General features: G+C 59.6%; 1 protein-coding gene across 1 annotated transcript; it reads left to right on the top strand.

Annotated features, from left to right (window-relative positions):
- Nucleotides 1–479: 479 nt before the first annotated feature.
- TSPOAP1 (TSPO associated protein 1) lies at nt 480–25,421 on the top strand. The gene is made up of 31 exons (XM_054585543.1): nt 480–1,280; nt 2,059–2,166; nt 2,453–2,581; nt 3,172–3,351; nt 3,867–4,052; nt 5,296–5,373; nt 5,460–5,543; nt 5,808–5,897; nt 6,091–6,213; nt 6,478–6,582; nt 8,026–8,076; nt 8,457–8,477; nt 9,290–9,494; nt 10,088–10,260; nt 11,440–11,555; nt 11,839–11,948; nt 14,455–15,291; nt 15,465–15,616; nt 15,964–16,347; nt 16,432–16,677; nt 17,018–17,200; nt 17,773–18,630; nt 19,244–19,343; nt 19,441–19,595; nt 20,154–20,322; nt 20,707–20,778; nt 21,190–21,222; nt 21,412–21,515; nt 21,602–21,673; nt 21,872–21,982; nt 24,416–25,421. The coding sequence occupies exons 1-31, from the start codon at nt 951–953 to the stop codon at nt 24,596–24,598; spliced, it is 5,748 nt and encodes a 1,915-aa protein (XP_054441518.1). The 5' UTR covers nt 480–950; the 3' UTR covers nt 24,599–25,421.
- Nucleotides 25,422–25,928: the final 507 nt, after the last annotated feature.

Genomic DNA, 25,928 nt, shown 5'->3' with positions numbered 1-25,928 from the left:
ACCATGGAAACCAGCAGCTGACTTCCTATTGGTGGGCAGGAGAGGAGGGGGAGGGGAGGGGAGGGCTGACTCTCCCCTGCTCACCCCCCAGATTCTAAGGCTCAGCCTCCTCTGCACCCACAATCTCGGGGTTCCGGGACTGTAGGAGACCCCTGCAGTCCCCAGAGCTGAGGCCAGCGGGGACAGAGACTATGAGGCAAGCAGCCCACCGACCCAGGCCTCCTTAGGACCAGCCTCAGCCGCCCAGCAAGCTATCCAGCCAGCGAGCAGCAGCGGAGAGCGGAGCAGAAGATAAAGGACCACATCGGACCATTGGGGATCACCCTGGCAGCCTGCGGCCCCCGGCCAGGATGAGGGGTCGTGATGGATGGCCAGACTCACAGGCGCTGACGGACACACAATGACACCGATGCACACAGCTGCACAACACTGAGATGCTCAGATACAACCAGTGACAGCATCACACGCTGCCACAGCCCTGCAATACAGACACCCACACGCACACAGAAACAACTGGTAACTCTGAAACAGGCACAGACAGTGACACCCAGAATCACTACCCTCCAACGCACACAAGTAGGGGCACCATCCTCCAAACACGCATAAGCCAGTGCTGACCTGAACAGATAGACCTGGAGACACACACACGCCCTCACCCAGGCTCCGCTGTCGGTGGCCTCTGCACATCGTCCCAGCCCCCACGGGGACACCCTTGCACACACACAGTCACGGACAGACATAGCTCGCATAGCCCCACCTCTAGCTGTGGCAGCCCCGACTCCCACAGCCTCCTTTGTGGGAGAGGAAGAACTCAGCCAACCTTGGATGGAGCCCCGGTGAAGCCAAAAGCTCAGAGAGGAAAGGGTCTGGCCTGGCATGACCCTCACCAACCCCTCCACTTCGCTGGGTGATGTCCCCCGGCCCGGGTCCTGGGGCCTCTTGGCAGTACCATGGAGCAACTGACAACCCTCCCACGGCAGGGGGACCCGGGAGCCATGGAGCCATGGGCGCTCCCCACCTGGCAGAGCTGGACTCCAGGCCAAGGGGGCGAGCCTGGGGGTGCAGCCCCAAGTGTTGCCATCACTCCGGCAGCTCTGCAGGTTGGAGAACTGAGGGCTTTGGAGAGCTTCGAGCCCGAGGGAGCCCAGAGCTCCGGGGCTGTAGGGGACATTCACCCCGAAGGAACAGAAACTGGGCTGCCAAGCCTGGGGCAGCAAGCAGAGAGCTCTGGACCCAGCTGCCCGAGGCTGGAGGACGAGGAGGTGGAGGCTTTCCATAAGGTAAGGGAGCGGTGGAGGGCTTGGTCTGGGAGGCGGGGGGCTCCCAGCAGGCCCTCCAGCTGAGGCGTGACATCCAGCCCTGCTGCCCATCTCTCCTCTCCTGGCCTGTCTCTCTGCCTGTGAGTCCAATTCTGTGACTCCCTGTCCTTCCTTCTTTGGGCAGGAACCTCAGTGGCTCCATTTTTTGCCATCTGTCTGTCCTGACTCTCTGCCCGTCTGTCTACATCTGGCCCTGCCCCTACCCCTTCCCTCTGTTAGTCTCTCTCTGACAGTCTGTCTATCTGTGTCTCCTCCTCTGTGAGGCTCTGTCCTTGGGGGCTGGAGGATACTGGGCTGTGTGGGGGTATGTGGTGGAATCAGAGTGCAGAGGAAGCAGGCTCAGGGGAGGGGGCTCAGTGATGGGCTGAGCGAGGGACGACAAGGTTTGGGATGGGTGTGAGCGGTCTCCTGTAGAAGATGGAGGGAGCAGGCTTTTGGGGGAGGAGACTCAGGGGCCGGGGAGCCTGGAGCAGTGGGGATGGGAGCTCAAGCTGGCATTTTCCAGGAGGAGATGAGCAAGGATGGGAAGAACTGGGGCCCCAGAGAGGGCCCCAGGGTTGGGGGTGATAGTGTGGGCAGGGAGGACCGGCTAGCTCCCTTTCCTGGACCTCCTGTGCTGCACTCCAAAAGCCTGGGATGTGGGGAGAATCTTCTCATCTCCGTATCTCCTTGGACCATGGAGAGAGAGCTCTGACTGGGGAGGCTGGGTTCCTGAGGCCCCGTGTCCTTTCCCATCCAGGGCAAGCTGGACACGGGCTTCGGGGACAGGCCCAAGCGGGAGCTGCTGAGGGCCCTAGGGGAGCTGCAGCAGCGCTGTGCCACCCTCAAGGAGGAAAACCAGATGCTGGTGAGGCTGGGAAGGCGAGTCCTGGGTCCTGGTTGGAGCCGGGGGCAGGCAGGCTCGGACACTCTGCCCCTCTGCCTCATTGTCCTGCTCCTCACCCCACGCATATCTCTTCCAGTGGGGGCTACATGGAGGTGACATGACCCCTGACCCAGAGAGGGCGAACCCTTATCTAGAGTTGCCAAGGACCCCACTCTGAGCCCAGGGCTCTTGCCCAAGGCCTGGGCAGTTAGGAGCGGGGCTGCGGGGTGCTTCCCACATGCCCCTATTCTGGCTGACCCCTTGTCAGAGGAAGAGCAGCTTCCCGGAGACAGAGGAGAAAGTTCGGAGGCTGAAGCGAAAGAACGCTGAGCTGGCGGTCATCGCCAAGCGCCTGGAGGAGAGGGCCCGGAAGCTGCAGGAGACTAACCTGAAGGTGGTGAGGACTGGAGGCCACTGGATGAAGGCTGTGTGACCAGGAAAAGAGGGAAGCCAGGGCTGGGCCTGACAGGTGGGGTTTGGGAGTCATGGACTCATAGTCCCCAGGAAAGCAGGAACTCGGGGGCCAAAGTGCAGGAAGGGCAAACGCGGGCTGGCCTGGTTAGGAGGCTGAGGATTTCTGGAGCTACAGGAGGGAGGGAAGGGCTGGGCGGGGAGCTTCTGGGCAGGCAGAGGGCAGGATTCTGGATGACCACGTGCTGGTGCTGGCTACAGCCTCCCACTGAGCTCATCTCTGGGTACAGAGCCCGTGGGGGCAGGGATGAAGACCCATGGCAGTGGCAGCCCTAAATTAGCAGCATCTTTTGGGCTTAAATTAGGATGCAGGGTTAACCCTATCAGTCCTGCTTGGGGATTGCTGGGAGCGGGGGTCAAATGAGGCTATTGGTCTCCTGAGGCCCCAGACTCAGGGTAAAAGCAGGAGGCCCCGCTTCTAGATTTTCATCCAAACCCCTCCTTTGGGAGGAGCTGGGAGTGGGAGAAGCGCCCCAGCCCTCAGATGACCATTGGTTTTGTCCCTTCTACGGCCAGGTGAGTGCCCCTGTGCCCCATCCAGGGGCCAGCTTGGAGTTGTGCCGGAAGGCCCTGGCCCGCCAGCGAACCCGGGACCTCAGTGAGATAGCCAGCGCCCTGCTGGCCAAGGACAAGCAGATAGCCGCTTTGCAGCGGGAGTGCAGGGAGCTGCAGGCCAGACTCATCCTGGCCGGCAAGGTGCGAGGAAGCTCTGGTCACCCCATCCAGCTCACCCCTACACTGGGCCACCTGCCTGGCTTGTAGGACTTGGACCGAGATGTTAATGAGATGCAAATAAAGCGGGAAGGTGGAGGCTGCTGGGGAGTAGGTTCCCCTGGCAACGGCCCAGGTGGGAGCGGGGAGAAGCTTGAACTGAAGGGGGCGGAGCCTTGAGTCCCAGACCTGTGCTCCAGCTTCAGGCTGAACGACTGTGGGTCTGGTTGTATGAATCCACACACACACCTAACACTTGCATGAAGCAATGCTCATAAGGCATTTAGCGCGGTGCGAGGCACACCGTGAGTGTTCCGTAAATGAGTTACTGTGTATGTCTGCACACGGGCTAGCCAAAGCATGTACGCACACACCTGCGACCAAGGCATGTGCATGGGAGGATGTGTTACCTTCCCGCGCATCGGACTCCCTCTAGCAAGGGGACCACATGCGGCGGGAAGGGGTTTAGGCCCAACTCCCCTCCCTATGCCCCAACCCAGGAGGGTCCCCAGTGGCTCCACATGAGGGACTTCGACCGGCTGCTGCGCGAGTCCCAGCGGGAGGTACTGCGGCTGCAGAGGCAGATCGCCCTGCGCAACCAGCAGGAGTCGTCCTCGCCGCTCCGGCCGCCGGGCCCCACTGTCCGGATCAGGGCAGGAGCGCCCACCTCCAGGGCACCGGGAGAGGTGAGCGCCGGCACTAGGGCAGGTGTGTGGGTGTGTGTAGATGGGGGGCAGCGCCTCCGGGATCTCCTCCTAAAACTCGTGCTCAGAGCCCGAAGGACCCAGAGGTGGCGTGAGCTCAATGGGCTGGGGAGCTTTCCGGAGCCCAGCCGTAGGGTCTTGCCCGCTTCAGCCTCCCGGCGCTCGTCCCTGCGCCGTGCCCGCCCCTGGGAGTTCGGGGTCCGCCCCCGCAGCAGGCGAGCGCCCCGCGGTGCCCTCCCTGCCGCCCCTGCCGCGCCGCCAGTGGTACGGCCCGGCAGCAAATCCCTGGTTGCCCTGGCAGCCGCCCGGGGCCCAGCTTGAGCCACCGCCTCCCGCCGCCGCCGTAGCGCAGGGACGCCCCCTTCAGCGCCTGCCTGGTCCACCCGGCCTGGCCCCCGATTACCGCGGGTGGCGGTGCATCCTCCCCGACTCCAGGTATGGGCGACCCTCACTGGGCGCCGGGCTTAGACAGCCCCTGTCGCGAAGGCTAGGGACCCCACTCCGGATCAGAACTTAGAGGTCCGACTCTCCATCCTTTCTCCTTGGGCAGCACCTAGGTCCACCTTTTTCTGGGAAGTGGGGTGGGAGAAGGGACTCCATAGAGACCAAGGCCTCAGGGTGTGCGGTGCTTCTTGCTCAGATTTTGCCCCTCCGCCTGGCCCAGGGAGGGAGATGCACCTTCCATCAAGACCTGCCCTCGCCCAGGGTTTGCACAGATAAATGGGAGGTGCTACAGGGGGCACTGGGGGAGGCTTTAGGAGGGCCTGGCCAGGTGTGCATTGCTCTAGGCCAAGCCCAGATTTGGATGGTCTGGGAACACCGCACCCCGGGGACCCAGGTGGCTGCCTAGTTCTCTGCCAGTCACTGAAGGACACCAGGACAGTTATTGAGTGCAAAACAGGGCTGCTTCTGGAAGAAGCTAAAAAGGGAAAGCTTTGGCCTGGATAAGGGACCCATCTCCCAGGGCACACATGGGTCTCAGGATCTCAAAGCACTTTGTCTGGAAGACACAGGGGTGTAGCCTCTGCACTTCCACCTCAGCTGGAGGTGATGGGAGGGGGTAGGGAGACGGGCTCCCCCCACCCCGCCCTGCCCCTTCGTGGGCAGGGATCTCTTTGCTAACTGTGAGATGGGGTGGGAATGTCCCACGGACAGGCTGGGCTGGGAGCAGGCTGCCTTGGGGCCTTGTTCTCAGGTGCCAGGCCCCTGCCCTGGGCATTTCCAGGCTACTCCCCAGGAGGATGTGGAAAACCCACCCGCCGTCCTAGGGGAGCCAGAGAAACGGCAGAGGGTGCGGCAGCTGGTAAGTCCCAGGTCAAGGGATGGAGGAGACCTGTTGTGGGCAGCCCTGTCTTCCCACATGAGGAGCCCTCGGTTCTGACCCCACAGGAGTCAGAGCTTAGCAAGAAGCGGAAGAAATGTGAGAGCCTGGAGCAGGAAGCCCGAAAAAAGCAGAGACGATGTGAGGAGCTGGTGAGCTCTGGAGGGCCTCCCAGAAGCCAGCTCCCCCGTCCCCCAGGCCAGCCAGGGCGTGGGCTCCCCCTCCACTCTGCTTTCGTCCCTCTTGCCCTCAAGAACACGCTTTCCCTCCTGTGCTGAGGGGGCTCTCCTTTCCTGGCAGATGCAGGTGCCAGGTTGGGGAGGAAGGTTATGTCTGGGGGGACAGGGCCCTCTGTATGGGGAGAGGAGGAATGTGGGTGCCAGCCTGCCCCCCTCAGAGCTCCTCTGGTCTCTCAGGAACTGCAGCTGAGAGAAGCCCAGAATGAGAATGCCCGCCTCGTGGATGAGAACTCTCGGCTCAGTGGGAGAGCCACGCAGAAGGAGCAGGTAGCAACTCTGCCTGGGCGCTGCGCAGCCTGGGACCCTGCCAGAGCCCTGGTTCCTGGCGAGGGGCTGTCTCCTCCACACCCCGCACCCCAAAATGGGCAGGGCTATGAAGGGGTGCCCCCCTCCCCACCCCGTAAAGGAGCTGGCTTGACAAGGCACAACACCCTGCTCCCTGCCACTCGCCCCCCTCCAGGTGGAGTGGGAGAATGCAGAGTTGAGGGGCCAGCTCCTGGGGGTGACGCAGGAGAGGGATTCGGCCCTTCGAAAGAGCCAGGGCCTGCAGAGCAAGCTGGAGAGCCTGGAGCAGGTGCTGAAGGTGAGAGGGCTGTATCAGTGGGGACCGGGGGAAGGGAGGGTACTGGTTCCTAGCACAGGGAGAAGGTGGGACAATAGACTATGCGCTTTGTGGAGCCCTGGAGTCTGAGGCCCAGTCCTGAAGCCGCCAGGCCCTTCTCTAGCCTTAGTTCTCTTTCTGACAGAGGGTGTCTGGAACACGCGGTATCTGAGACCCCCTCATCTCAGATCTTCTACAGAAATGGTGTAAGGGGTTCTGGCCTTGACGCAGGGTCTTGTATTTCAGCACATGCGGGAGGTGGCCCAGAGGCGGCAGCAGCTGGAGGTGGAGCATGAGCAGGCTCGGCTCAGCCTTCAGGAGAAGCAGGAGGAGGTCCGGAGGCTGCAGCAGGTGGGGATGGGATGTCCAGGGTGCAAGAGTGATGGAAGGGTGGCAGGCTGCTGGGCCCCAGCTTGGTCATCCACTCATCCAATGAGCATTTACTGAGCACCCGCTGTGTGCCGGGGGAGAGGGGAGAGTGGCGGGCAAAGACCAGGTCCCTGACCAATCAGCAGGTGAGATCTGGGATTGAGATGATCCCAGGCACTGCCAAGCACAGTGCTGACGAGCACGATGACGGGAGTGAACAGGCTGATGTGACAGCGTCACTGGGATGGGATGAGGGGCTACTTTAGAGAGGTCAGCAGGGAAGATTTTAATACCTCAAGGTCAAGAAGGGGCCAGCTGAAGAGCACTCCAGGTAGGGGACTAGAAGTGCAAATGCCCTGTGGCAGGGAAGAGGTTGGGACCCAGACCGGAGTGGCTAGAATGTTATGGCTCGGACAGAACAGCAGGAGCAGGCAGAAGCCAGATCGCCTCGGGCACTTCGATGTAAAGATTGTGGAAGAAATTTGGATATTTTGCCCTCTGAGTGGTTAGAAACTGTTGAAAGGTCCCAAGTAGGGAGCAGCATGACCTGATTTCACCATTTTAGAAGGTGATGTTGGCAGCGCTGTGGAAGGTGGGCTGGGGGAGTAGGCATGGAAGCAGGGCCATCGGGCGTTGGGGCCCTGGCAACGCCCGGAGACGGCCGTCCGAACCAGGGAGCAGGCGTTGAAGGCGGGGACAGTGGGTGGATTTGAAGTACATTTTGGAGATAGAAATCGGCAAGAGTCCATGGGTCCTAGTCGTGAAATGACAGCCCCCACGCTGGTCCCCATTGGCTGAGTTAACCCTGGTAAAGCATGGGTCTTTTCACTTCCTAGGAGGTGAGGGATGAAGGACCAACAGACCTGAGAGGTTGGGAATCCTGAGGTCTGGGTTCTGTTTTGGCCAAGTCTGGGTTGTGTGTTAAACATTCAAGCGAAGATGTCCATAGATAGTTAGATCTATGAGTATGGAGTCATGGGGAGTTCGGTCTTGCAGATAAGGTTTTGGAGTCATCAGTGTGTCTAGCCATGTGACTAGAGGGGCCTCTTGGGAGAGAGTGAAGAGTATAAAGTGGGCCCAGCAGCACCCCAACATTCAAAGGGGAGCGGGAGAAAGAGGCTGAGAAGGAGCATCCAGAGAGACAGGAGAGAAGCAGGAGGGTGATGTCCCAGAAGGAGAGAAGCCGCAGCAGGCCCACCTCCCCGTGAGCCCGTGGCCTCGGGCCTGAGGTGTGACTCGGGGTGGAGTTTGGGGAGGGGGGGCGCACAGCCTGTTCCTTCCTAGTCCCCCTTCCTGCTTCCTCTCCCCCTGCCCTCCCCTCTTTCTGCCCTCCTTTCCACCTTCCTACCCTCCCTTCCATCTCCCCATATCCCACCCCCATTCCTCATCCTTCCCCTCCAGCATTTTGCCTCTTCCCACCTGCAGGCCCAGGCAGAAGCCAAGAGGGAACATGAAGGGGCAGTGCAGCTGCTGGAGGTAGGTCCCTGGAGGTGGCTGCCAGTAACACCAGCTTGAGGGGAGGCAGGGGACGTTCAGAGAGAGCTGGAATGGACTGTGGGGGGAATGTGGGGCTGCAGGAAGGGCCTGGAGCATCCTCTGCACCATCAGCCCGTTCCTCAGGCTATGGCACAGCCAGGCAGGGGCTCCTGCGTCTGGCGGCAAGTCTCTAATTGCCCCCCCATCCCCAGAGGCTGCCTTCTCCTTGAAACATCCTTCGATTTAGGAACTGCTCAGTCAGTCCAGGGAGCTGACCAGAGGGTTCCACTTGGGCCCCTCTCTCTCAACTGCCCTCTCTGGGCAAAGACCCACAGGTCTCAGGTCTAATCTGTCCTCTGTGCTTTCCTTTCCTGCCACAGTCTACCCTGGATTCCATGCAGGTACAGCCTCCTGACCCCCCACCGCCCTGGGGAATCCCTTTCCCCTTCAGGCCCACTGAGCTGCCTCTCCTCCCTCAGGTCCAAGTGGCCCCAACTCTCATGTCCAGCAGAGAGGGGAGTGACTGGGAGCAGAACTGAGGGTCCGCAGATGGGCTGGGGTTCCCACAGGACATGTGGGCCATCTCCTCATCCCCGACCGCACCTGGCACACAGGGGGCCTTCCCTCCTTTAACACGCAGCCACTCGGCCCATGAGCAAGTTCCTCACCAGTGTAACGCATGGTCCTCTGGATACTGGCCAGGGGAGAGACCCTGAAGTTGGGACTCTCGGGATACCTGACAAAAACATCTTGAGAACTGGCTCATTCTTGCCACCAATGTCCCTAGCTCTCTGGGAACCTCTCTGAGGGCAGGGATTTGAGTCACTGACTGTGGGAGGGTGACAAGCAGTTGGGCCGAGAAAACTCCTGAGGTGATATGGGTGGCGGTGCTGGGGGTGGGAGGCATCCCTTTTGGCCTAGAAAGCAGCCAGAAGCAGGAAGTGCCACAGGCGTGAGGGTGAGCTGAGTGTGAGGCAGGCCCCAGCCCTGCTCTGGGGGAGGGACAGGGTTGATGATGCCCTACAGCTCTGGCACTTCACCCTCAGCTCAGACGCTGCTAAGGGCAATGGGGCGGCCAGGCCCGGGGTTGGTGCCCAGGCCTAGAGGCTGGGCGCTGCGGCCCGAAGCGCTGTGTGGGGCGGTGTGGAGATGACCCAGGCCGGGACTGGGCAGCCTGGCTGGGCCTGGAGGCTCAGGGTGGGTCTTGGCCCAGGTCCGGGTTCGAGAGCTTGAGGAGCAGTGCCGCAACCAAACAGAGCGCTTCAGCCTCCTGGCACAGGAGCTCCAGGCCTTCCGCCTGCACCCTGGGCCCTTGGATCTGCTCACCTCGGCCCTGGGCTGCGGTGGCCTCGGGGACCGCCCGCCACCCCCCTGCTGCTGCTCTATTTCCCAGCCCTGCCGGGGATCCGGCCCCAAAGGTAAGATGGACTTCCCAGTGACCTTAGCCTGGAATTCCCAGGCTTGGGAATTTTGTATAGATAAGATAGTTCAGGGTCAGAGAAGGCTAGCAGCTCGCCCAAAGTCACACAGCAACTTAGAGCCAGGTCTGGAGTGGCTGTCCTGGAGTCTGGCCCAGGTATCTCAGACCACTGCTTCTTCCCTCCGATGAGACCTCTGTGGCCATGGCTGGGAGCTGGGCTGGAGGTCTCACTAGCAGGCAGCGTGGGCCTGTAAAGAGTTGGAGCCAGGTGTCAGTCAGATCTGGTGGTTCCAGCTCTACTCACTCAATACTCCATGTAATCCTGAACTTGCTGCTGAACCTCGGGACTGTGGTTTCCTAAGCTGTAAGAAAGGAAAAACTCAGTGTGCCTTGTCAAGCTGCTCTGAAGATCATGTGAAGTAATACATGGAAATTTCCCCCACTTCTTCTTAGTAAATTTTCCTCAGAGATTTCCTTCCTTGTAAAGAAACCTAGCTATGGAGGGCTTGACCCCTATAATCTAAGCAGCTCGCTCCTTGGTCCCTGATCCCTCCTTGGGGACCCTACACCCATATGCCCTCTTCTCTTCAGACCTTGACCTCCTGCCAGGATCCCCAGGACGCTGCACCCCAAAGTTTTCTGAGCCTGCCCCTGCCACCCTGGCTGGGGTCGCCCGAAGGACAGCCAGGAAGGCAGAGTCTCTGTCCAACTCCTCTCGCTCTGAGTCCATCCACAACAGCCCGAAGTCGTGCCCTACGCCTGAGGTCAGTGCTGGGGGGGGGCCCGGGGTCGGGCTCTGCCTTGGCAGAGTGGTAGGGGAGGGGGCCCTGACCTCTCCGGGGTCCCCAGGAGTTGGAAGGCTGCTGGTCCGTGCGGGCCTCCACATTGGGAAGTGGAGCCAGGCCCTGGGAGAGAAGGGCCTGTGGATTCCTCCGGGTGAGGAGGGAACTCAGGTGGAGCCACCTTGCACGCAGGCCCTACCTTGGGGCCACCCAGGCCCAACCCTGCGGGGCTCAGAGAAGCCCTGGAGTCCTGGGCTGGGTGGAGGGAGACACTTTGGCGCCAGGATCCACATAATGAGACTGTTCATGACAGTGTCTGTGGCAGAAGTGATGGGTATATGAGAAAGAAAACAGGTTCTGGGATTCAGATCCCAGCCCTGTTTTAGGCAGGACCCTTTCTGAGGTTTGGTTTCTTCGTTTGGATTTTGAAGCTGTTAAAACCTGCCTTGTAAATTCCTTGTGAGGATTACACGAAAAAATATAAGGGAAGTGCCTCCCTTAGTGCAGAGCACACAGTAAGTGCTTAAATGTGGCAGCTATTATTATTTCCAAGTTCTTGGACACCACTCAAGACCCTTCCAATCACCTCCTACCTCTGTACCTTCCCAACTCCAGAAAGTGGAGGGGGCAGAACGGGAGCAGCCCCGCCGTTGGAGAGTGTGGGAAATGGTCAAACCTGGCCCCGGGCTTCTACTGCCCCCTTGTGGGACAGAGTGGTAGTGCTTGCTTTGGACACCCTGGGAGGGTGAGCCCTAGAACCTCCTTCTGCCTCCTTGCTTTCACCTCTTTATAGCTTTAATGCTTTGCTGTGTCTTTACCTTAAGGAGGCAAACTGCCTTTGGACACCCACCCAAACCACTGTGGTTGGCCCACTCTCTGATGGGGAAAGTAGTCATTTCCTGGGCTGGTAGAGTATAGGTCAGGGCTCTGGGAGGGATCCCGTTGTCTCCACTCCTTCTATCCAGGGCAGCTGGGCTTTACTAGGACCTGCTAGCCCAGGAGCTGATTTAGAAAACAGCGGGCTCGCTGCTGCGGGCCCTGTCCCCCGTGTGCCCACTTTCCCTCCTCAGAGGGCCCTCCGCTGACTCAGCCAGGAAATCTGCGTGCTTCACCATTGGCCCTGGGCCCTGGAGAGGACTGACCCTTCCTGCTTTCCCCCAGGTGGATACAGCCAGTGAGGTGGAGGAGCTGGAGGCAGACAGCGTCTCCCTACCCCCAGCAGCGCCGGAGGGCAGCCGGGGAGGGGCCCGGATCCAGGTCTTCCTAGCACGTTATAGGTGGGCCTCTCACCCCTGTGCCCCATCTCCCCAGCATTTGGGGTGTGTGGGAGGAAGGGGCCGAAGAAGAGAGAGGCATCTGGAGGCGATGGGGTTGGTAGAAGGATCCCAGTTGGACATGTCCTCCTAACCTCGTAGGGCAGAGGTGGGTGCAGTAAGCATTCCGCTTGGCTAATGGTGGAAAGCCAAGTCTCCGTAAAGGCCCAGGGCAGTGGGGAGAGGAGACGGGCCGTGGAGGTAGGATGTAAGTCGCTGTCCTCCTCCTTCGTGCCTCCTCCAACAGCTACAACCCCTTCGAGGGCCCCAACGAGAACCCAGAGGCAGAGCTTCCGCTTACTGCTGGCGAGTACATCTACATCTATGGCAACATGGATGAGGACGGCTTTTTTGAAGGTAAGAATGTCGCCAGCTCCTCCTGTCCATTCCGCTGCTTTTAAGCTCCTCTTCCCACAGACCCCCACCCATCCATACCCTCTCCCCGCATGCTCATCATAACTTTTCAGACTCACCTAAAAGGCCACAGAGACCTGGAAGCCTATGGAGAAAGGAAATAGAAGCATCCTGGGGAGGGGAGCAGCTGGCCTGACTGCAGGTCTGCCCCAAGCAGGGCAGGGCAGGGCCTACCACAGTCCACATCACGGCCAGTGACATGGGGAATTTGGCTGATTTCACTTTTGTGCTGGCAGACAGGGTATGGCAGTGTTCCCCCCTAATGACATCAAGGTCAGGCGTGTAGCATAGATCTGATGCTGGACTCCAGTTGGGTATAGGAAGGGTTCAGAGCCCAGGAAAAGGCATTAGCAAGTTCTAGGCAGCTGTCAAGGCCCAGGCAGGGGTGGGGGGCTTCAGGACAGTTCTCCAGTGCCCATGGGGTGGCCAGGCAACTGAGGCACACACCCCATTGCTGAGACTGGGTGACAGGGCAGGACCTGCAGAGGAGACTCCCCAGGGTGGCCCTGCTGGGCACCAGGGTTTTTTGTTATGAAAAATAAAAAAGCTAACACCGTTTTTTTTGGATGGGGTGCAGCAAAAACATAAATATTAACCAACCACAAATTACTAGAATTAGAACTACACAGCCTGGGTTAGAATGAAAGGCATGTAGACATCTGGATGCAGGATCCTATATTCCTCATCACACTTTAGTTCGTTGGCATCTAGGCCCACCCGGACTGCTCTCAGAGGCACAAGCATGGGGGCACGTGCCTAACTCCAGCACCAGCCTTTCAGGGCGGCGGATCTGCTAAGTGTGAAGGCTCCTACCTTTAAAGTCACAGCCGTTTGTGCTAGGGCTTATACTAATTACCTAGAGCTGCCATAACAAATTACCACCAACTGGGTGGCCTCAAATAACAGAAATGTATTCTCACTCTGGAGGCCAGAAATCTGAAATCAAGCTGTTGGCAGGACTGTACACCCTCTGGAGACTCAAGGGGAGAACCTGTTCCTTGTCCCTTTCAGCTTCTGGTGGTTCCAGTTGTTCTTTGGCTTGTGGCCATGTCACTCCAGTCTCTGCATCTGTCGTGATATTGCCTCCTCCTCTTCTCATCTCTCAGTGTCTCCCTTTGTGAGGCTCTTATAAGGACGATTGTCACTGGATTTAGGACCCACTCAGATAATCTGGGATGATCTCATGTCAAGGTTCTTAATTCCATTGTCAAAGATGCTTTTTCCAGTTCAGGTCACATTCACAGGATCCAGGGATTACGACATGGACATATTTTTGGAGGTCATTATTCAATCCACTACAGTGCTTATAAGATCTAATTTGTTGAAAGTCCTTGTTGTTTCTTCTTCAAGTTTCCTTACCTTTTTTCCCCCCTGGCCTGGGAGAAAGAGAGGTGTTAGGGAAACTCTCCTTCCTGCCGTTCAGACCTGCTACACCAACCCTCTGCTTCCCCTGCCTCCCATGAAGGCTCAGCAGTCACTAGCTCGTCCGTTCCCTGAGGATCTTTTTCTTTCTCCCAGATTAGCTTGATATGACACGCTCTGTGTCCAATTTTTTCCTGCCTTGACATCCCTCAAAGAGCACATGTTACAATAGTCTGTTGTCAAGTGCTCAGGGGAACTGGCACAAGGTATCAGGACTTACCTTTGCTCTCTGTCTAGGCCAACTGCCAATTATGCCCCCAGACCCGGACCTGCTCCCAAGCCCATCCAAAACCCACAGGAGGCTCTTTTCTCTGGCACTTATGTCTCTTGTTTGTAAAGATTCCTTCCCTTACCCTGACCAGGTGGTGCTTTTCTCTTCCTTCAAAACTATCTGTTTTCCTCAAAGGGAAGTTGTGGGGGGACGGGGGCCCTGTCCCCCCTCCTCAGGCCTGTGTAATGTGAAACTTGTCACATGTACAGAAGAATTAAAGAATAATAGTGCTTACCACCTCGATCCAACAGTTGTTCACATTTTGTTCATGTAGGTGAAAAAAGAAAAACAATTGAAAAGCAGGTTGGAGACATGACACTTTTCCTAGACGTACCTAGGCAAGCACCTCCTCAGAGCTCAGACAGTCGCCTACGTCCTTTGGCATCGGTGTCATCTGTGAATCAGTTAGAAACACAGAATCTCAGCTCCACCCAGACCTAACAGAATTAGAATCTGCATTTTAACAAATCCCCAGATGATTCACATTTTAACGAATCTCCAGGTGATTCACATACACTGGAGAATAAAAAGCACTGTTTTATATAACCGCAATACTGTTATCACACTTACAAAAATGAACAGGAACTCCCTAATCCAGGTCTTGACTGCTCTTGTCTTTTAGAAGTGCTGACAGGTAAACGTTGATTTGAATCAAATGCTTAAGATCACCCAATGACCGTTGCTTAAATGCGTTTATTGGACCTGTTTTTCTCTACCTTCTCTCTGTCTCCCCCTTCCCTGCCCTCTTTCTGCCAGGGGAGCTCATGGATGGCCGAAGGGGCCTGGTCCCTTCCAATTTTGTAGAGCGCCTGTCGGACGACGACCTCCTGACCTCCCTCCCTTCGGAGCTCGCCGATTTGTCCCACAGTTCAGGCCCTGAACTCAGTTTCCTGAGCGGAGGTGGGGGTGGCAGCAGTAGCGGGGGCCAGAGCGTCGGGGGACGAAGTCAGCCCAAATCCGAGGAGGAAGAGGAGGCTGCAGGAGAGGAGCTCAGTCTGAGCCCCACACCTGAGGGCCTGGGCGAGCCCCCTGCCGTGCCTTACCCCCGCCATCTGGCTGTCCTCAAGCAGCTGGCCCACAGCGTGGTGCTGGCCTGGGAGCCGCCTCCTGAGCGAGTGGAGCTACATGGCTACCACATCTGCGTGAATGGGGAGCTGCGTCAGACCCTGGGACCCGGGGCCCCCCCTAAGGCTGTGCTTGAGAACCTGGACCTGCGGGCTGGGTCCCTTCACGTCTCTGTGCAGGCCCTCACCAGCCGGGGCAGCTCTGACCCTCTGCGCTGTTGCTTGGCGATGGGTGCCCAGGCCAGGGTTGTACCTAGCCAGCTACGGGTCCATCGACTGACAGCCACGTCTGCTGAGATCACCTGGGTGCCCGGCAATAGCAACTTGGCTCATGCCATCTACCTCAATGGGGAGGAATGCCCCCCTGCCCGCCCCAGCACCTACTGGGCCACCTTCTGCCACCTGCGGCCTGGTACACTCTATCAGGCCCGAGTGGAGGCTCAGCTCCCACCTGGAGGGTCTTGGGAACCAGGCTGGGAGCGGCCGGCGCAGCGGACTGCCACCCTGCAGTTCACGACACTCCCAGCAGGTATGCAGGCTTGGGCGTTGACTATCTCTAGTACCCAGGAGGCTAGGCCATGGGTGATAGCGAAAGAGGAGACTGTTGCTGTTGGTGTTTTCAGGGAAGTGGCAAAGTGGGCTGGGCTCTGCCTCTGGTGGTGAGTGTCATGTACTACTGGGTCTTGTGTCCCCTTCTCCCAGGCCCACCTGATGCCCCCCTGGATGTGCAGATTGAGCCAGGACCCTCCCCTGGAATCTTGGTCATCAGCTGGCTCCCAGTGACAATTGATGCGGTTGGCACCTCCAATGGCGTCCGGGTCACAGGCTATGCCATTTACGCAGATGGGCAGAAGGTATTGCCTAGGGGCTCTGTCCCCTCCCCTGTACCCTGGGAGTAGGATGTGGGTCTCTCCTTGCCATGCTCAGAGGCCTAGTCCCCCCAGCCTAGCACAGCGATGCCCAGACCCTGGCATGTGGGCACTAGGCAGCAGATTGGTTAAGAGAATGGGTTTTGGTCATTGGGATTCAAAAATACCGCTCTACCACTGAAGTCCTGTGGCTGGGCAGGTTAAATGAGGTGAGGCAAGCCAAGGGCTTAGCACAGCACCCAGCAAATGCCAGTCACCGTTGTCGCTGCTGTGTCCTCACACTTGGCCATCTCAGCTTCCCTCTCCCGTCCTGTGCTCCCTCCACCCTGCAGATCATGGAGGTGGCCTCGCCCACAGCAGGCAGCGTGCTGGTGGATTTGTCTCAGCTGCAGCTGCTGCAGGTGTGCAGCGAGGTGGCTGTGCGCACCATGTCACCCCATGGCGAGTCGGCCGACTCCATTCCAGCTCCCGTTGCCCCAGTCCTGGCTGCGGCCTGCCTGCCGGCCAGGGTCTCCTGCCCCTCCTCCTCACCACGCCCAGGCTCAGAGGCCAGGCCAGCGCTTGCTCCAGCCTCCCCAGGGCCTGGGGACCCCAGCTCTCCCCTCCGGTGTCCTGAGCCCCATGGAACTCGAAAGCCCCCTGGAGGCCCACCAGCAAGCCCTCCCAGAGAGGCCCCAAAAGGATCCCAGGAGGAGCCCTCAGTACCTTGCTCCCAGGTACCCTACTGGGGCAGGGGGAACAGGTGGAGGCTGGGGGAAGGGCCTGGGGCTTGGGCCCTTCCCCAGTGCCTCCCATTCCAGGAGGAGGCTCGGGCAGCTGTGCTGGATGCCTCAGAGGATAGGAAGTCCAACAAGCCAGCCATGGGTGAGAAGGCTCCTGGCTCTGCAGCTTCCTCGCTGGCCCAGGAGGAGGCCGAGTGGACCATGGGAGAGGCCTGCCTGGCACCCAGTGAGGGCTCTGCAGCTTCCTCCCTGGCCCAGAAAGGGTCCTGTGCTGAGGCCAGCCTCGGAGGAGACACGGACACTGGGCTGAGGCCCAGGGCTGAGGTACGGGGTCAGGGACACACGGTGCCACCTCAGAGAATCAGGGCCTGCCTCCTTGTCTCCTGCCAGCCAGACTCTGGTCGGCCTCTCCGCAGGTTCTCTGTCCTGGGCTGTGCTGTGTGTCTGTCTCTTTGCCACTTTACCTTCCCCGGTTTCCCTTTCCCCTTAGCCCCCATCCGTCTCCTTCTTCCCCAACCCCATCATCTATACCTCCATTTGGGACATTGCCCTCTCCCTCTGCCAAGGGACCCCTTTCATTCTGGCCGGGGCTGACCCTGCCAGAGTGCCCCCGACCCCGAGTCCCTCACAGCACCCCCCCCACCTCCTGTCTCCCGTCTTGCAGAAGGAGGACATGGCAGAGCTCGGGGTCCGCCTGGTGAACTCCCTGGCAGACCACAGCCGGAACTCAGACCTGTCAGACATCCAAGAAGAGGAGGAAGAGGAGGAGGAAGAGGAGCCAGGTTCCAGGATTCGCTCGTTCCAGAAGCAGGTTGCTGACAACAGCCTCAGCGAGAATGGGCCCAAGGTAACGGGACGAGGAAGGGCTGGCGGGCCCTAGACCTCGGGATCCAGGGGCCTCTACCCCATGTGTCAGCTGCTGCTCAGCCGCCACTGAGTGCCAGCAACATTCTAGGTGTGTGGCCTGGGCCCTATCCGAAGCAGCGAATAGGCAGTGGCTCAGGACCGGCCTCTGCCCTCCTGGAAGAAAGGGGAGGAGGAGGAGCCCTGTGCCGTACCTTCTCGCTCCAGTGCACCAGATGCAGCACCCTGGCCACCAGAGATCTTTGTGTTGGGAGCTGCAGGGGAAGGGGTGGGGAGGCCTCTCTGCTACTACAGGCACGGCCTGCTGCTGTCACTCAGGGGCCTGAGTACCTGTGTAGCCTCTTTCTTAGGTGTGTTCCCTTATTCTTTCTCTGGCACTGCCCCGGATGCATCATGTGACTTTGGGTTGGGTCCCCTCTCTGGTCCTTCCTCTTGGAGGAAGCTGAGGGAAGGCTATGGGGTTGCCTGCAACCCCTGCCCTCATTTGAGGGCAAAGGTCACAGCTCTTTCCTCTTCCCACGGACCTCTCTTCCCTGCTGCCCTCCCCCTCCCCAGCCCCAGCCCCAGCCCCAGCCCCAGCCTGAGCCCTTCTCTGAGACTGACAGTGATGAGGAGATCCTGGAGCAGATCCTGGAGCTGCCCCGCCAGCAGTTCTGCAGCAAGAAGCTCTTCAGCATCCCCGAGGAGGAGGAGGAGGAGCAGGAGGAGGAGGAGGAGGAGAGGCCAGGGGCAGGCTCTTCTCCCCGAGACCGCAGCCCACCTGAGCCCATGTTGCTGCGGCTGGGCTGTGACAGCAGTCGACCCCAAGGGCCTGGGCCATGTCCCTTGTCTCCTGAGCTCTCCAGTGCCAGGGACCACCTGGAGGACATGCCTGGACTAGTTGGTGGAAGCAGCTGGAGGAGAGGAAGTGGCTCCACCGAGAAGCCCCCAAACCGCAAGCGATCCCCAGATCCCCGTGAACACTGCAGCCGCCTTCTCAGCAACGGCGGGCCCCAGGCCTCTGGACGACCAGGCCCCATGCGGGAGAGGGGCAGCCCGCCTGTGGGCGAGGGCACCAGGGGTGGACCCGAGGCTGGCGGGAGAGGGCGGCCGGCCCCTTCCCAGAGGTGCCTGCGTGGCCAGACCCCAGAATCTGGCCTGGTCAGCTGCCTCTCCCCAAAGTGCTTGGAAATCAGCATCGAATATGATTCTGAGGATGAACAGGAGGCAGGCGGTGGGGGTGTCAGCATCACCAGCTCCTGCTCCCTTGGAGATGGGGAGGCCTGGGGCACAGCATCCACAGGAAAGCCCAGGGGGGCCCTGAAGGCCAATTCAGGCCCCAACCCCTATGCACACCTCCCAGCCTGGGAGAAGGGGGAGCCAGAGCGGAGAGGCCGCAGTGCGACCGGCCGAGCCAAGGAGCCAGCCTCCCGGGTCCGTGTGCGCCCCCCGCCCTGGGCAGCCCCCTGCCTGCTGCCGCCTGGTGGCTCTGCTTGCTGCCCACCAGCTGCTCCCATTCCACGCTGCCGCCTTCATCAGCTGAGGTGGGGCTGGGCCTCCGGGCTCCCACACCTGCCTCCTCCCACCCACATTCCACTGCTTTGTTGCTTCTGCTGATCGGAACTGGGACGCACAATATTCTGTTATTGCCAATTGTCACCAGCAAGCCCCCTGCCTTTGGGCAGGGTGGTCCGTTCCTCTGCTTAGGACATTGACTGTGATGTCCAGCGTCACCCAACCCTGACGCTGAGAAGAGGGCCTCCTCTCACACGCTCCTCGGTCGGCTCTAAGATCTCACCTTAGTCCCCTCTACTGCACACATCTACTAGGGTGGCTGGAGCTGGGGCCTCCCCACCTGCCCTTCCACCCTCCTGCCCCTGTGGGGGTGTCTGAAGTCTCCAGGCAAGGAATGTTGTGTCCCTGCTCTGCTGCGCTGCTTCTGCTGATGGGGCAGAGCTGGGGAGCACGTGTGGGGTCCTGCCTCTGCGGAGGTGCCTGCCAGGGGGATGATGTGACATCTCTGCCTTCTGTTGCCCTCTCTTTGCAGGCAACAGAGATTGGGGAGCCCAGAGAGCAGGATGGCTCTGGGCGGAGGGGCCCCCTGCGCAGAAGGGCCCAGGCCCCCAGGCCAGGCACCGTGGAGCTGGGTGAGCAGCTGGTGGGGGCCGGGCTAGGTGGGTTAGGGGCTCTCCGAACCCAGAAGCTCATTATCAGTGCCCTCTGTCTCCCCCCAACTTTCCATAGCCCCTCTGAGGAGCCCCCCAGAAGAAGTGCTGGCTTACCAGGACCTGCCTGTCAGGGTCTTTGTGGCTCTGTTTGACTATGACCCTGCGTCCATGTCACCCAACCCCGATGCCGGGGAAGAGGAGCTCCCCTTCCGGGAGGGCCAGATCCTGAAGGTGACACTCTCTCCAGGTCCTCCCTCCCTCCTTTCCTGCACGGTGTCATAGAATGTACGAGCCAGAGCATGACTTTTAGAGCCAGATAAAGTGGGGCTGCCACTTCTGGCTGCGGAACCCTGAGCAGATCAACTCCTCCGGGCCTCCGTTTCCTCATTGGTAAAATGGGGATAATGTTAGTGTCTACCTCACAGGGTTTTTTGAGGCTTAAGTGATTCAATGCCCATGGGGCACTTGAACCGCCTGGTACATAGCCCAGTATAGCTGCTGCTAGCAACATCACAACTTCTGGCATGCTTCCAAGTATTCACTGAAGGCTTTTGCTGTGGCTCTGAGGTTGGGGAGCTCCAGTCTGGGGTGGGCCAGGGGAATGGACGGGCAGGGAGTGGTCGACGAAAATACGGAAGAGGCTATCTTCTCTCATCTCTCTGATCCTTATTCTTGGCCCACAAAAGGCAGAGTGTTCTGCACTTCCAAGTGCGGTGCTGTGGGGCTGGGGCCTCGGGCCCAGGGAGCAAGCTGAACCGGCCTCCCGAAACAGCTGGTCTTTGCCTCCAGGTGTTTGGAGAAAAGGATGCTGACGGCTTCTACCGGGGTGAAGCCGGGGGCAGGGCGGGCTACATCCCCTGCAACATGGTGGCCGAGGTGGCTGTGGACAGCCCCGCAGGAAGACAGCAGCTACTACGGCGGGGTTACTTGTCCCCGGGCGCTCTCACTGAGGGCTCAGGTAGGACCTGCTGCTGTCCCTCCGCCGAGCCCCGCCACCCCAGCTCCAATTCCACCCCCTCCGAGCTTTGTCTGTCTGGGGTATGGAGACCGTGTGTGTCTGGAGGAGCAGGACACCTCGTTCATCAAGAGTCTAGCAAAGCCATTGGGGCCCTGAAGAGACTGCGGCCAGCGTGGCCGCAGCAGTGAGCTTGCCCCGTGGAGTGGGGCCCACTACCGAGGGGGTGGCTTTGTATTTTGGATCCTGGAGGTTGAGGTGGGAAAGGAATACCCTTTAGAAACTTGTGGGCAGGGACCCTGGAATGGCCCCAAGAGAGGCTCCAGAGTCTCTGTCCTATTCCCTGCCTCCGTTCCTCTCTTATATCTACTTGCCTTCCTGGATCAGGGAATGGTCCCTTTCTGCGCTCCACAGCCTGCTCAGCTGGGCCTCCCCCAAAGCCCCGCCGCTCCAAGAAAGGTGGGTAAGACCCCCTTCTCCTCTGGGGGCCTGTGAGGGTGAGTAGGGGTGTGGTGTCTCGCTCTCTTGGGGGGACACATGGAGTTTTGAGCAGGTAAAGGGTATCAGGGCAGACCTTCACCACACCCATCCCTTCTCCAGGAGGGTACTGCATTCTAATGGGGATGGGGAATGGCTTGCTGCGACCTCTGTTCCAAAAAACACCTGACTATAAGTTCTGTGCAACCTGGAGGAAGTCACCTTTTCTGGGCCTTCGTCCACCACCCAAATCAAAGGGCTGAGCTCACGTGCTCTCGGAGCACCCTTCTCCTGCATCCCTTATGTGAGGCTGAGCATCCTGCCCGCCCTGCACCATCCTGAGCAGGGGTGTGGGGGGAGTGGTGGTGGCTCACGCGCATGTTCTCTCTGCAGCCAAGTCAGAAGGTCGTGCCCAGCACTGTGCAGGTGAGAGGCCATCCCTGTGTAGGGGAGACTGGGGAAAGGGGTGGGGCGGGCTGTCCCTCTAGTCTCTCCTCAGGGGCTAAGACTAGGGGGGGAGGTGGTGAATAGGGGGCCAGCAGGCCTCCAGTGCAGACATAGGGTGGGGTGTGGGGGTCTAGAGAGAGTCCTGAGCCTTCTCCCCGCCCCCTGCAGGCCCCCCCCAGCTGGCCCCCTCTGCCAGCCTGAGAGCTGCCCACTCCATGGTGGCTGCGTTCGACTACAACCCCCGGGAGAGCTCCCCTAACATGGACGTGGAGGTAAGGCTCCTCACGTAGAGCCCAGCCAGTGTCGGTGGTGGCACGGCCTCCCCGGGCCTGACACCTGCCTCTCGGTCCCTCCACAGGCAGAGCTGCCCTTCCGAGCAGGGGATGTCATTACTGTTTTTGGGGGCATGGACGATGACGGCTTCTACTATGTGAGAACACCTTGCCAGCGCTTTCAGAAAGGGCTGGAAAGGGGAGAGCGAGGGCCTCTGAGAGGTGCCCGGAGGCATGGACAGGCCCCCTCTGTGACAGAGATGTTGACCCCAGACTGTTCCTCCAGGGGCTTCCAGGTAAAGGGGGTGGGGCTGAGGCCTCTTTCCTAATCTGTCTCACTGTTACCTCCTCTCCAGGGGGAACTGAATGGACAGAGGGGCCTGGTTCCATCTAACTTCCTGGAGAGCCCTGGGCCCGAGGCGGAGGGCTTAAACAAGGAGCCTGGGACACCCCAGGCCGAGAGTCAGGTCAGTGAGGGGCTGGGCTCCCACCCCAGCAGTGGGTCCCTGTTCTGCTGCTGTGCTGGTGGGGCCAGGGCTGGGGCAGGGGCGGGGGCGGGGGCGGGAGGGGCACGGGGGCTATGCTGCAGGTGAGCCTGGCGCCCAGGCTGGAGTTGCCAAGCTACCGTCAGAGGGAGCCCAGCCAGGGCCAGCTCCCTCATAGCAGGTGCCCCTCTCGGCAGGGGTCGATGGCTGCGACCCTGCAGGGGAGGACGCCCTGTGTGAAAGAACCCCTGTGCACCCACATGTCAGGCCAGCCTCAGCCCTGGTTTCAGGGAATCGCCCATCCTGCTGGGTCTCCCTGTCCCCCAGGAGCCTTTGAAGGCCCGTTGCCCGGCCAGGCCCAGCTTCCTGGGCTCTCATTCTTAGAGCCTGCCTATTCTCGGGGTGGGGGGAGTGCAGTTAAGCTCCAGCCTCATGGGGCAGGGAGAGGGTAAGGAGGCCAGGCCCGAACAAGAAAACCCTGGGTTTCCATCTGCATTTACTCCAAAGGCAAAGGCAAAGGCGATGCCAAGCAGGACCAGCCCCTGTGACCCGGGGACCTGGTGACTGGGCGGAGAACTGGTGGGTTTGTCCGTAACCCATGTCCTCTCTTTGTTCGCTGTTCTTCAGAGAACGAGGAAGAGAAGAGTCCAGTGCTAGACGGAGATAGATATATGTAGAGAGAGCACCATGTAAGTGGGGGACTGGCCCCTGTGTCCGTGTGCCCCCCCGTGACCATGATCAGACGGCACCCCTTTGTCTCACATGCTGGAGCTGACCTGGCTTTTCCATTGTCCTCCAGGGAATGGGGGCTCCTGCTCTCAGCCAAGATTGGGTACGGGATCATCCCCTCCCCTTCGGCCAGTGCCAGCGGTCATAGGGCTACATGCCATCTTCGTATATAATGTCTCTATTAGCTGACGCCTCAGATTCTTTAACACATAGGGCGTGTAGAATATTACATGACATCCGTATTACGAGTCTTCAGTGCACCATATTATATGATGATCGTATTATAATATTTTGATTATTATTGGTGACAGGAAGATGACAATGTAAGGCCACCAGTAATAATAGTCTCCCCACTCTCGTCCTCTGCATCATGACCTGCTAGGGGATCGGATGCCTGATTTTACTTCCAACTCTCAATTTCCTCTGTTGAGGGGAATAAACGGGGGCCTTAAACAGTTGGAATCCATAGATAGCCCCACACCGTTTGTCTCGGTGGCTCGGAGACCCTCTCTGTTTCCCCAGCAGTGCCCTCCCCTGCCCCCTCCCATGTTGTAGAAGGAGCCCCGGGAGGGCGCGGGAAGGGCCCAGGGCTCCTGGCCGGCCATCAGCCCTGGCTGGTTGGCAGGCAATGCTGTAACCTCTAGGTGCTAGCGGGCCTCTTGGTGGGCAGGCCCTTTGGTGGGACTGGGCCCTGGGCTGGGCAGCCAGCAGCCTGCCTCTGGTCTGGGCTCCATGGCTGGCTCTGGCCAGGAGACTGCCAGGCTCTGGCGGCAAGCGGAGGTTTGAGGGAGGGAGTGGGGAATGTGCCGGCTGGCATGACCCGACTGTGCCGGGGGTATGCCGGGCACAGGAGATCGTGGTGAGAATGTGGGGATACAGGCGGTTAGGGGAGACGTCCTGGTGGCTCTCCTGTTTGCCCAGTCCCTGTCCATAGGCCACTGGCAGCACTGCCTGGCTGGGCCTGTGGCAGAGGGAACACTCACAGCTGCAGATGGAGCTAAGAGAGTGAGCAAGGGAGCGATGCTAACAGAGGGGCCAGGCAGCCGCCATACGTGTGCTGGGTGCTGAGTGACACCTGACTGTCTCTGGCCCCAGGCTCCCAGCAGCCTCCCAGGGGCCGTTCAGAGAAGAGTCCCGATCTCTTCCCCATGGGGTGGGCACTGGCTTCCCCGACGGCCCCGGGGACACACATCTCTGGGCTGGAGGGCACGCTCCTTTGTGTGTGAGGCTGCAGAACCGCCTTCCCTGGGGGCCACGGCTGCCTCCAAGTGGTCCTGGTCCTTGCTCTCCCTTCATGGGGTGGGGGTGACATGGGGGAAGTTGGGGTGCCCCTCCTGAGGGATCAGGTCCAAGGACTCTGGAGGTCTGTCAGCCCAGCACCCCATAGGGAGACCCAGAGAAGGGGAGGGCCTTGCCCAGGTCCCAGGGGAACAGAAGCAGAACCGGCCCTGCCTCTGTCCCGTGGGACTCCTGCCTTAGTGCCTCCTCAGCCTTATTGTGCTCATTCGCCGGCCTGTGCTCTGTTGGGGCGGGGGGTCAGTGCTGGTGTGCTGGGGCTCTGGTTCTTGATCATGGCTCTGTGACGTGGGGCGGGCAAGCTATAGGCACCTAAGGCTGTAGGCTGAGGGCGTCGGGCTAGGGCAGGGAGTTGGGTCCTGACCTTGTCCCTTTTCTCTCACGTTCCAGGACTGGACCAGCTCAACACAAGGGCCCCCAGGGCCCCCAAGCTGGCCCTATGCCCCTGGCCCTGGCAGCCTCCCCACGATTGGACTGGGGGAGCCACAGGGCACAAGGGAGAAGGTGCGGGGTCTCTTCGCCAAAGGGAAGCAGCTCCTTCTCAGGAAACTGGGCTCTGGGAAGAAGGAGTGATGCCCTGGCTCATCCTGTCGGAAGAAGTGGCCCCCTGAGGCCCTCAGATCACTGTCCTGGCAGGGGCAGCATAGGAAAGGCCCCGGACTTCTGTTCCTCTGAGCTAACACTGTGGCACTTGGAATGGAATCAGAGACTCCGTGCAGGTCAGAGCTAGATTAGTCCTTGAGAACGAGTCCTCTGAATGGGCACCTTCCTCTTATAGGAGGGGGAGCTGAGGCCCAGAGAGGAGGTTGCTCGCCAAAGTGGTCAGTCACAGAGCCAGGACTGGACCTGGGACTCTTGACTCTTAGTCCGCCTTTCTACTCAAAGTTTCTCACCACGAGATGCTAATCCCTTCTCTGGCCCTCCCCACTCCCAGGACAGGGGACCCTGAGGGGAGAAAGGGGCCTGTTCCCTTTGCTGACACTGGCTGTCCTGATCATGTCTTCCCTCCCCAGAAAGGAAAGTTTGCACTGGATTGTCCTGAGCCCCCTCCCCATGGGGCAGGTGGCGGAGCCATGTATATATGTATATACTCAGTGCCTCAGTCCAGCTTCCTCCATCTCGCTTCCACTGCACAGGCCCGGGGAGGAGAAAGGCCATGCCAAAGCGGGCCTAACCCCACCCCCAGAATGCTCCACCCCTCCCTGCCAGCCGGCCTCTGGCCCCTGTGTGTCCCCAACCCCAGAGACCCAAAGGGGCCAGTGGGCAAAAAGCAGGAGTTGGGTTTGCCTTATTTTGCTCATCGGATTCAATTTCTCTTTTGCATCGTTTTCCTCTGGCCCCCATCGGAGTCCAGGGCTGGGGAAAAGGACAGATTTATGCAGCTATTTTCATACATTCCCAGTTTAGAGCGGAGTAGGGCTCTCCACCCTCACCCTAACCATCCGTTCCCACCCTCCACCCCCGCCAGCCGGGTGAGTGTCTCTGCATGTTTCCTTTGCTGTGGTGGAAGATTGTTTGACTCAACCCCACCCCTACTTTAGTCTCCATGGGTGAGGAATGGTGGGGACATTTGTTTAAAAAGACATTTTATTATAATAAAGTCTATTTTCACAAAACCTATGCTGGGCTCTACCTGGGGCAGACTCCTCAAGGGGTGGGTTGTGCTGGACTTGAGAACCTAGAAGCTACACCCCAGAGCACCTGGGGCAACACCAATGAACAGCTCTTGAGATTTTTGTCTGAAGAAGAAAGTCTGGCAGCTTCCTGAGTCCCTGGTTGCAGGAGCAGGTGCGTAGCGTTCAGGCAGGTCCTGGAGGGAGAAAGAGACCTGGGCAAGGGAACGAAGGAAACAGAAGGCACATTCCACAATCTTGATTCCCCTGCACCACATTCATGGAAATAA

The sequence above is a fragment of the Pteronotus mesoamericanus genome, unplaced genomic scaffold (genome assembly GCF_021234165.1).
Source record: "Pteronotus mesoamericanus isolate MK-2021 breed Mesoamerican mustached bat unplaced genomic scaffold, CSHL_Meso_final contig_84, whole genome shotgun sequence".
Taxonomy (NCBI): Eukaryota; Metazoa; Chordata; class Mammalia; order Chiroptera; family Mormoopidae; genus Pteronotus; species Pteronotus mesoamericanus.
The sequence above is the reverse complement of the archived record's forward strand: the minus strand, read 5'-3'. Positions and strand labels throughout refer to the sequence as shown.

Bases quoted from the DNA above. Each gene is read 5' to 3' on its own strand.
- TSPOAP1 (XM_054585543.1), top strand. From the start codon at position 951: ATGGAGCAACTGACAACCCTCCCACGGCAGGGGGACCCGGGAGCCATG. The intron at 19,344-19,440 runs GTGAGCAGCTGG...AACTTTCCATAG, and splicing joins GCCAGGCACCGTGGAGCTGG to CCCCTCTGAGGAGCCCCCCA. The intron at 21,983-24,415 runs GTCAGTGAGGGG...CTCACGTTCCAG, and splicing joins CACCCCAGGCCGAGAGTCAG to GACTGGACCAGCTCAACACA.